This window comes from Onychomys torridus, chromosome 16, assembly GCF_903995425.1.
Source record: "Onychomys torridus chromosome 16, mOncTor1.1, whole genome shotgun sequence".
NCBI lineage: Eukaryota > Metazoa > Chordata > Mammalia > Rodentia > Cricetidae > Onychomys > Onychomys torridus.
Window position 1 is genome coordinate 62607629 of NC_050458.1, and position 11228 is coordinate 62618856.

General features: G+C 52.7%; 1 protein-coding gene across 1 annotated transcript; it reads left to right on the plus strand.

The window, feature by feature from the left end:
* The first annotated feature begins 1974 nt into the window (after nt 1–1974).
* Slc48a1 (solute carrier family 48 member 1) lies at nt 1975–10881 on the plus strand. Its single transcript, XM_036208567.1, has 3 exons — nt 1975–2223; nt 8867–9034; nt 9665–10881. Exons 1-3 carry the CDS (start codon nt 2088–2090, stop codon nt 9799–9801), a joined length of 441 nt encoding a protein of 146 aa, XP_036064460.1. The 5' UTR covers nt 1975–2087; the 3' UTR covers nt 9802–10881.
* The last annotated feature ends 347 nt before the right edge of the window (nt 10882–11228 follow it).

An 11228-nucleotide genomic window follows, 5' to 3' on the forward strand; every position in this document is an offset into this window, starting at 1 on the left:
TCAGGCAAACGTGGCTTACACCGCTTGCTTGGCCATTGAGAATTCCTATCTGGGTTGCTTGTGTGCAATACTCTTGCTTGTATGTGATACTCTTCTTGTGTGTAATGCTCTTTACTGCTCACCTAAGTCATTCAGAGGGATCTGTTCAACAGATGTTTATTAAGGGGGTTTGGAACACTCTGCTAGGTGTTGGTGCCCACGAAACTGGCACCACTGCTGGGCATGGACTTGATATTCTAGAAGGGCGAATGAGGCCGAACAGCAGCCCTGAAGACATCCGCGTCTGAGTCCCTACAAGCTCCTGCAAGCTGGGAGTACCTTGCAGGAGTTTTGCTGAAGTGAGGAAGTTAAGGATCTTGAGATGGAGAGATTAGCTTAGATTACTGTTGTCTTTACAAGAGAAAGAGGGAGGGAGGGGGGCAGGGAGTCCCAGGCGTCTGCACTGCCCAGAAGCTGGGATAGCAGGCAAACAGCTGCTCCCTTCCACCTCCCGGGAGAGGCTGCCTGGAGTCTCCTTGCTTTTAGTCCAGTGACGCTTCTCTTTGGACCCTTGACCTCTGGTCTGTAATACATTTGTGTTGCTTTAGACCACTGCGTTTTAGTAACTGTTGCAGTAGTGAGGGGAAATGTTTGCAAGAAACTCTAGTTACTTACACTGAGGGGCCTGTGGGGGTGTGGTTGCCCACGCCAGGTCCTGGGGTGCAGAGCGCAGCTTCTCCTTTGACTTTCCCTGTTAGCGCTGGGCTAGTGGGATTCTGCCACAGATGGCCCTACATAGGCTGGGACAAGCTTGCAAGGAATTTGGGAGTGAAAGTTGTGAAGATGAAAGGGAAAAGTGACGTGTGTGACCCTTGGGGGAGAGGATTCACGGGTTAGGAATATGGGCAGAAAGAATTTTTTGTTTTGTTTTGTTTTGTTGAGACAGGGTTTTTCTGTAGTCCTGGCTGTCCTAGAACTTATTCTGTAGACCAGGCTGGCCTTGAACGCCCAGAGATCCACCCGCCTCTGCCTCCCGAGTGCTGGGATTAAAGGTATGTACCACCACCTCCTGGTTCGTGGAAAGAATTAATATCGTAGTTGTACACTGTATTATTTTAGGGTTTTTATTTTTTTTATTTTACTTATTAATTTAGGGGGAGCCAGGGAATCAAATCAGCTGTCCAGATTTGGTATTGTTTCTCCCCCAAGACAGTCTCCCTTGCCTTGGCCACTTTTTTCCCAAGTGCCAGGATTATATGTGTGGGCCATCACACCCAGTTAATGTTTTTTCCTTGTTGTTTGTTTTGGTTTTGTGACTGGATCTCATGGTCTAGCTCTGGCCACCCTCGAACTCACAAGAGATCTGCCTGCCTCTCTGCCTCTGCTCCTGCCAGTTTAAAGGCACGTGCCACTGCACCTGGCTAGTTTCTATAGTCGTAACTAGAAATTTTAATCTTAAATCTTATATGCGGATGAGTTTCCCGTTCAAAATTTAATCCCAGAACTCAGGAGGCAGAGGCAGGTGGATCTTTGTGAGTTCTTCACCAGCCTGGTCTACATAGCGAATTCCAAGACAGCCAAGGCTATGTAGAGAGACCCTATCTCAAAAAATTTCAAAACCTATTTTAAAATTTAAAAAGTAACCATTGGGTTGGGGATTTAGCTCAGTGGTAGAGCGCTTGCTTAGCAAGCTCAAGGCCCTGGGTTCAAATCCTCAGCTTAAAAAAAAAAAAAAGAAAGAAAAGAAAAGAAAAAAGTAACCATTGCAGCTGGCTCCGGTTAAGCCTTATTTCCAGGCCCGCCAAGGGACCCGCTTAGGTAGATGGGGTCGGGGGATGAACCCAGGATCCTGCTCTTCCACCAGAGGTCGCCGGCCTTTGCAAAGCCGCGGTGGCCGGGTCAAGCTTGTGTCGCGAGCGGCCTCCGGCCGGGGAGGGCGCTGTGCCGGCGGCACCGGGAGGGGGGCGGGTTGGGGGCGGAGCGCCGGGCGCCGGCGGCTCAGGCTCGGGCTCGGGCTGGGGCTGGGGCTGGGGCTCCAGCTCGGGCCCTGCACCTGTGACTCGCCGACGCTGGTCCTCCGCTGCTGCCCGGGGCGCGCGCGCTGCCCCATGGCCCCGTCCCGGCTGCAGCTCGGCCTCCGCGCCGCCTACTCCGGCATCAGCTCGGTGGCCGGCTTCTCCATCTTCTTCGTCTGGACAGTGGTCTACCGACAGCCGGGGACTGCGGCAATGGGGGGTCTCGCAGGTATCCCGGGGGGCGCGGGGCGGGCGGGGGTGGGGTGGGGTGGGACTGTCAGCTGCTGCGCGCGGCGGCTGGGGCGGCGCTGTCCCCGGGGCGGGAGCGTTGTTTACCCCAAAGAGGCCAGTGGCAGCGCAGGCCCGGGTTCCTGGGCATTGCCCGGGCCTCTGGGACCTGATGTCTTCTGAACGTGGCGCGACCTAGGGTGCCGACTGCCGGACGCTGTCGTCTGCACAGCTCTGCCGCGCTGGGGTTGTCGCGTCCCGGCACCCTGTCGGTCTGTCCTCCGCCCAGGGGCCACTACCACGTCCTCTGCGCGCACCTACCACGTCTCCCTGGCCACCTTCGCTCCCGCAAAACACACACAGAGCTTCTGCAGGATTCCCGCGTCTCTTATAAGTGGGGGTTCTCGGGGAAGCCCATCAGCCGGCCCCAGAGGCCCTCAGCGGAGACCAGGACCATGCTGTGGGATCTAGTGTTACTGGACATTTCCTTTGCATCCACGTCCATCTGCTGTGGATCCTCAGTGGGAATTTGCTAATCCCCTAAGGAGGGGACAGGAGGCACCAGCGGTGAAGGCCCACTGTTCAGCTGTACTCTGTACTTGATGTGCATGCAGTTTTTGGTCACGCCGTTTAATCTCTGTGCCAAAGAAGTGGTGTGAAGGCCAAATATATTATTTGTACTTATTAGCATAATTTAATGCTTTATGCTGTGCTAAGCAATCTACTCCCCTTATTTCATCTAATCCTTATATCAGCCCTCTGAAGTAGGCATCGTTGTGCCCATTTTACGGTTAGAAAAAGAGAGGCTTAGGGTAAATAATTTGTCCAGGGTTACAACAGTCACATGATGGGCTCCAAGAAGGCCCAGCTTTGGAAGCCTGGCCGACCTGAGTTCCATCCTTAGAACTCAGGAGAGGTTGGGTTCTTGAGAGTTGTAAAATTCAGATTAGCATACTAAAGGCATTAAAATTCCTACTAAGAACGTTAGCCCAATTGTACAGTAGCTGCACGAAACAATAGCTGTGTGGGGAGAAGTATAGGGAAGGATAACACTTTAATATACAAAGGTCTTATTCCATGACTAACATCCTTGGCCCAAAGATCCGTAAGTGGAGTAACTGAAAATAACTAATTCCCACTGGGCACAGCCGTACTCCCCTTTAATCCCAGCACTTGGGAGGCAGAGGCAGGTGGGTCTGTGAGTTCGAGGCCAGCCTGGTCTACAGAGTGAGTTCCAGGACAGCCAGGGCTACACAGAGAAACCCTGTCTTGAAAAAACAAAACAAAACAAAACAAAAAACCAAACAAACAAGAACCAAAACCAAAACAACAACAACAAAAAAAACAAAAACAAAAACAAAACAAAACAAACAAACAAAAAAAAAAACCACTCATTACCACGGAATGCCCTGACTGCCTCCCTGAGGTGGAGAAGGAGCCACAGGTGTTTCTGTCCTATCAGAGGGCGTGCATGGCTCCTAAACCAAAGCCATACCAGGCAAGGTCCTGGGATCACCGAGAAGGTTCAGTGTGATGCCCTGGCTGGGAGTTCTCGGGCCTGCCACCTGTAGACTTCTGACCTTGCTGGGACAGCCAGCACTGACCGCCCTCCTCCACACTTCCTATTGGCCCCGTTGCCTCTGGGTCAGAAGGCCCTGCCAGGGCCCAAGGCTGGATGCTGAGACTCAAGATAAGCTCTTTGGCTGTGGGGAGGAGGAGGGCATGCCTGGGATCAGCTGGCTAAGAGTCTGCCCTGTGGAAGTAGAGGTGATCTCTCCCGAGCTGTGTGAAGCATGGCAATGCCTGCTAGGCCTCAGCTTCCTCTTCTAGAAGGTGTGGGAGGAGATACCACTTCTCTAGGTCTACAGGGCTGTGTGCTACTGTCCACTCTCCCCGGCTGTGTCTAGCTGCTTCTTAAGAGCAGGGAAAGTTCCAGCCCCCACTCCAGGCAGCCACCGGGGCCTCCCTCCAACCCATTCTCTGCCTTTTCTCTCCTTGATGGCCTTGCTTGGCCAGAGGCAGGCTAGCTGTGGAGCTACCTTGAGAGACAGGCATTTGGCAGCAGTTAGCCAGAGCAGGGGCTCATCTCCCAGCTAGTCTGGTCTCTGGCAACCATGGCCATGGAAGAGCCATAACTGCCCAGTGGTGGTGGCTGGTGGGCAAAGAGTTGTCAGGCCAAGGCCACACTCTTTCCCCATCCAGCATGGGTTGTAACAAGGGGTCCACCGCCAGCCGCCCTTCTTCCTCTTTTGGGGTGAAGTGTCAGGAGCCTTCTGACTTGCAGGCACTCCACTACTGACTCAGCATTCCGTAGTTCAGAAATTGCTGAGTCACAGCAGTCCATCCCAGTGGGTTTTGCATGTGTTGGTCAGCTGTGGCTGCTGGGCATGCTGGCTTCTGGAACAGGTTATGTATGAACGCTTGAGGTGGGGACACCCTCTTATCCTGGCAGGAATCTGGGAGGAAGTGATTTTGCAGAAAGGCAGTGACCTAAAAAAAAAAAAGGGTGGGTTCAGCAGAGAGGCCTCATTGGAACCCCACTCTGCTCTGCACTGGGGAGCCCTCGTTAACATGCCTGCTCTGTGTTTAGATAACCATGGATAGTAATGTGTTTGCACCCCACATCCAAACAGCTCCATACTCTTCACAACTGAGCTTTGATAGAGGAACTCTGCCACCCTGGGTCTTCTGTGTCCTCTGGGCTGGGCAACAGGGCTGGAGTGTGTCCTCAGAGCCACACACCAAGTGTCTGTATTTACTCCACAGTCTCCCTTGGGTACCTCCAAGCCTCCTAGCAAGCCCAGCATCTATCTGGAGGTGCTTTCCCTAACCAGGCCTATGAACCCGGAGGCTAGTCAGGCCTAGCCTTGGCGCAGTAGAGTAGAGCCAGGATGAGGTCGGGCTTGCTCCTGTAACCCAATGGGGCTGGGGACTCGTCCATATTGCCCTGAGTTGTATAGACCAGGCATCCTGCAGTCCTTGAGTATCCTAGGAAAGGGAACAGAGCAAGACAGGGTATAGTTGCTTTCCTGGAGTATAGGAAGGGACCAGGGAGGGACACTTCCTCGGTGACCACTTGTGGAGGAAGCATCTCTCCAAGGAGGGCCAGGGTGGGAAATGGCCTCCAGCCTGGGCGCGTTTCCGTAGCAAGAATAACTGGACTGGGTTCAGGGGAAGTTCTTGGCTACAGCCTGGAGCACCTGGAGCCACCCTCTTCTTCCTCTTCTTGTTCCCAGCACTGCTGGGCATATGTGGGGGTGAGAGTTTAGGGGAACCCCTGAGTCATGCTGGTTGTCTGAGATGACATCTTTATACTTCCTAGTTCAGCATTTTCTAACCCAGAAATTGCTGAGTCACGGAAGAATTGCTCTGAACTTTTTCCACTTTAAGCTGGCTTCCAGAGTCTTCAAGTGGGAAAGGGTCTTAGAACTCAGCTATTGCACCCCCTTTCTGTGAGAAGAGGAGGAGGACAAGTCACTGGAAGGATCTGGTCTGTCCCCGAATTGCTCAGTGACAAAGGCTTCATCTCTTGGGGCCATTTAAGAAACCAGATGCAGCTGGGCGGTGGTGGTGGTGGTGGCGGCGGCGGCGGCGCATGCCTTTAATCCCAGCACTTGGGAGGCAGAGGCAGGCGGATCTCTGTGAGTTCTAGGCCAGCCTGGGCTACAGAGTGAGATCCAGGACAGGCTTCAAAGCTACACAGAGAAACCCTGTCTTGAAAAACCAAAAAAAGGAAAGAAAGAAAGAAAGAAAGAAAGAAAGAAAGAAAGAAAGAAAGAAAGAAAGAAAGACGGAGGGAGGGAGGGAGGGAGAGAGAAACAAAAGAGACCACATGCAAGTCTTAGGAGTGGAGCTCACTGTGGTAAAGCAAAGACGGTGCACAGTGCCCTGGGTTTGATTCTCAGAGTCCCTAACAAGAGATTCCAACCAACTCCCTGCTGGTGAAAACTTCAGGAGGTTTTTTTTTTTGGGATAAAATCCAGATCATGGAGGCTTAGAGCAAAGATTAGTATTCTGTCTACCTCTGGCCTGCACAGCTTCCTGCCAAGACAAAGATGGGAGCATGTTTGTTTTCATCCACCCACAGCCCAGGGGTAATGGGGACCCATTCCAAGGAGGAAGACTGAAGGCCAGCTCGGGCTGAACTGAAAGAAGGGGGAGGGGAAGATGGGTTACAGACTGGCAGGTGGGGAGAGCAGCGTGAGGTGGGTGAGTCGGTGGGCTCATGCCCACCCAGGGAGGAGTCCAGGATTCCCTGTTTATCCAGACTGGCGGGACCTCAGGACTGAACCCTTTTTACATTTGGCGGCACACCAGTGCCCGGCCCTAAGTTTCCTGGTTTGTATTATCCCTGTTTTGTTTTTGCCCTGATTGTGATCATTAAGCCAGTCACCATAGCCTCATGATAACTAGATTCTTCTGCTTGCCACCCCAACCTTTTGTGTTACAACTTTAAAAAGTGAAAAACATTTCAGGCATGTCAAGAGGAGGAACAGTTTAACAAATACTTGTACTCATTCCCCAGCCTAAGAAATAAAATGTATGGTGGCTGTCAAAGGGTCCCTTTTGGTTCCCTCTGTCCCTGAGACCTCCTTCCCAGCCAAATGGATGTCTGTCCTTCTGAGGGGTCACAGCACTTTGTACTGTATGCAGCTGATGATTTGAGAGGCCTCCCGACTCCTGGGTGCTGGCAGCCTGAGGGGCCTGCCTACAACCCATGGCTACACTGAAAATACTTACAGCTGGCTACCTCTCTTCTCTCATTCTTCCCTCGCCTGGCTTCACGACCCTGCTCTGGGTCCCTGCCAACGGAATCGGTTATTTGTTTCATTCTGTGATCCACACCAGCAGGCACTGCCTGGCACTGAGGGTGTTGTCTTCTATTGTATTGACTGACAGCATCCCAGGCGCAGAGGGCAGGCCCAGAAGGGCCTGGGATGTTAGCCTGCCCTCTGCCTCACACTGGAGGGATGGTGTGAGGCCTAGCCCAAAGCAAGTAGGCCCCATGGGTGCTGGGTGGCCTTGGGAGCCCTCATGACAAGGCTTCCTTTTTCAGCAAGACCAGTGTAGAGTCGAGAAGAGCCCTGCTGCCCAAGGATTCAGCTGTAGGCCCCAGGACCTGGTGGACCAGGCAGAGGAGAAGGGTGGGAGGGGCATGCTCCTCCACCTCTGTGGCTTTGGATAGGCATCAGGAAGTCTCGTTTCAGGAGGCTTATATGGAAAGTTCTCAGATGAAATGCCAAACAAATTCTGTTTAGACAGAGGCTATCTCTGGACATGTGCCATATTAGAAACTAAAACTGAGACCCTTTTAAGCATTTTACTCGTATGCATATTTAACCTTTTGTTTATTTATTTAGATTTTTCCAGACCTCTGTGTAGCCTTGGTTTCTCTGCATAGCCTTGGCTGTCCTGGAACTCACTCTGTAGACCAGGCTGGCCTCGAACTCAGAGCCACCTGCCTCTGCCTCCCAAGTGCTAAGATTGATTAAAGGAGAGCCCCACTGCCCAGCTAACACAGTATTTTTAAGCTGGATGTGGTGGCACATGCTTGTAATCCTAGCACTTGGCTGGCTGAGGCAGAAGGATCACAAATTCAAGGCTAGCCTGGGCTATATAGGACTTTGTCTAAGCCTTTTGGTGGCTCATGCCTTTAATCCCAGCACTACAGGAGACAGAGGCAGGTGGATCTTTGAGTTTGAGGCCAACATGGTCTACAGAGTTAGTTACAGGACAGCCAAGGCTATACAAAGGAAACCCTGTCTCCAAAAACCAAAAAAAAAAAGAAAGAAAAAAAAGAAAGAAAGAAAAAAAGTAGTGTTGTTGGTTGGTATTTTACTTTTTTGGGGACCCTCCACCCAACTCCCAAATAAATTCATACGCGGAGGCTTATTATTACTTATGAATGCCCGGCCTTAGCTTGGCTTAGTTTCTTGCCAGCTTTTCTTAACTTTAAATTAACTTGTCTATCTTTTGCCTCTGGGCTTTTCCTTTTCTACTCCTGTATACCTTTCTTTGTTTCTTCCTCCGTGGCTGGCTGTGTGCCTGGGTGGCTGGCTCCTGGAGTCCTCCTCCTCCTCCATCTCTTTCCTCCCCTCTTACCCAGATCTCTGCGTCTATTCATCCGCTCTGCCTGCCAGCCCTGCCTGTTTCTCTCTCCTGGCTCACCATTGGCCATTCAGCTCTTCTTTAGACGGGCACAGGCACCCAGCTTCACAGAGTTCAACGAACTCCACAGAAACGAAAGTAACACCCCTTACAACGTTATTCTGCGACAGAAAAGGACCTTGTCTCTGTCAAAAGAAGTAGAAGAGGAGGAGAAGGGAGAAAGGGGGAGGAGAAGAAAGAAAAAGTTGGTGATAAAAATTACAAAGACTGGCCTGGTTCTGTTGTCCACAAATCTCTTTAATGCCTGGCTCTCTGGAAGGCAGCTGAAGCCCCATGCTTCCATGTTCAAGTGGTGACATCCCATCCCATAGACATCACATCACTGTCATAAGGATCAATCCTCTTAGTGTCAGTGTGTGAGTAGCTCTGGCCGAGTGGACTTAAGGGCCCTAGTATCGGGGGCCCCTGGGCCTGTAGGCCGAGGGAGAGGAGGCCACAACGTGACAGGCAGGTGCTGACTGAGTCTGTCTCGGCAGGTGTCCTGGCGCTGTGGGTCTTGGTGACTCATGTGATGTACATGCAGGACTACTGGAGGACCTGGCTCAAAGGGCTTCGGGGCTTCTTCCTCGTGGGTATTCTCTTCTCGGCCGTCTCCGTCTCTGCCTTCTGCACCTTCCTGGCATTGGCCATCACCCAGCACCAGAGTAAGGACCGTCCAGGGAATGGAGGAAGGGGGAGGGCTCCGGGGGAGGGAGCAATCTGTGACTATACCCTGGGACTCCTGTCCAGTTTCTGTAAGTGCTATTCTAGGGACCGAAGGCATCTCATGACCTCCCCTGCAGGGGTTCCTGACTGTTCAAGTGGGGAGGATGGGAGCCCACACCTCCTCAGGGACAGGAGGATTCCAGACTGGTAGGAAGTATTGGGGACAAGCGTGGCCCACATGAACACCTCCCTCCCCAGAGTTACTGGGGTCCTTTATTCTCTGCCTAGCTCCAGGAGGGCAGCACCCCCTGCTGGCTGTAGTAAGAAGTGGCCAGAGGCCGTGCCCTCTCTGATGCAGTTTGGAAGTGGCCTGTGTGTGTGCCTCAAAAGGGGAGTGGATGGTACAGACCTGCAGGCGAACTCTGACCTCCCCTCATGCCTCAGCTTTGTGACTGCACATGCAGGGGTGCCCTAAACCTGTGCTAAACACCCATCTTTCAATTGCATTGGTTCAGAGGCCCGGAGGCTATAGGGATGTGGAGTGGGAAGGAATGGGGGTCCTGGCCTTGTGGCCGGCTGTGTGGTTTGGGTAGATCTGTCAAGTTACCATCTGGTGCCTCTCCCCGCAGGTCTCAAAGACCCAACCAGCTACTACCTCTCCTGTGTCTGGAGTTTCATCTCCTTCAAGTGGGCCTTCCTCCTCAGCCTCTACGCCCACCGCTACCGGGCCGACTTTGCTGACATCAGCATCCTCAGTGATTTCTGACCCAGGGGATGAGGTCACTCCAGCCCGGGGGGGCCCTCAGGACCTGTACTCAGCTTCTGAGTCATCAAGTGAGCCTGGGGGACTCCAGAACCATGGCAGAGCATACCCAGCAGGGCCAGTTCAGTTTCCCAGAAAGCCGTCTGGTTCCCTTTTTGGGGAGACAGAACTGTTGAAGGGGTACTGCCAATCTGCCCATTAGCCAGGCTAATGGGCAGTAAGCTTAGACCTTTCCAAATGGATCTATTTTCTTAGCACTCTGAGGAATCTTTGTAAGTGGGGCCACGATAATGAACTCAAGGTGTGAAGGGGTAGGATTGTGAGGTCTGGTCGTATGGCTTGCGGCAGGGTTGGAGACAGGCTCCTGGCTGCCTAGACATCATTGAAGCTGTGTGTGTGTGGCGGGGAGGCATCTGGAAAGGTCTGATCAAGTAAGAAATCTCCAGTAGCGGTCTTCAAATCCCACCCCAGCGCCTCCATCCTGTTGTCCTCCAGGGTCAGGTAGCTGAATTCATCAGTCCCCAGGGAAGTGACAATTGGCTCTGTCCTCAAGCTGCAAAATTGAACAGAACCCAGCGGCTCTCCTCCTACCTTCTCTCCAGAGTTTGTTTCCCATGAGGGTGCTTGAGCCAGCCAACCATTCCTGTGTGTCACACATGCACACATGACCACACATGACCAGAGCTGGGCTCCTCGGATGAGGCTAGCCCTGAGGACCACAGGAAACACACCCCATGCACCTAGAAGGGCTTTGGGATAAGAGGGCAAGCTGGTGAGGGCCTAGAGAGAACACTACACCTGTACTCCTGAGTCTCCAGCCTTGCACATCCCCTGACCCTCACTGCACAAGACCACCCCGACCATGAGGACCTCTCCCTGCACCGAACCCCAACATTGACACTCATCTTCTTCATCTCTTTCCTGAATGAACATGGGCCCAAGGCCTTACCTAAGTAGAGAGGGAGGGCAGGGGCTGCCACGTTTATCCTTTCTTGTAGGTTGCCATTTTGCACCAGGGTCCCGCCCCTCGCTCTCAGCCTTACACTGTCATTTTAGCAGAAATACAGCAGCCATTTTTATCAGCCTCAGGGTGTTTCTTTGGGGGGGGGGCGTCTTGAGAGGGGATTATATGCATGGGCGAGGTGGGGGCTCTGTCTGATTATATCTCTAAGGTAAGTCTGGGCTAGGGGGCAGCCTGCCCTCTTGGCCTGAGGAGAGCACTAACTCAGACCTCCTTTGCTCCCCCAGCCCTGTCCGGTGGGGCCAGCATGCTCAAGGCCTCAGCATTCCTTGCAGATTCTATGTCTACTCCACAGGTCCGAGAAGGGGAATCTTTTTTTTTTTTTCCTTCTATTCCAAACAGACTGCTTGGGGCCCCAAGGTATATGGTGACCAGGCTGGGCAGACGTGCAACCAGAAAGACAGGAGCT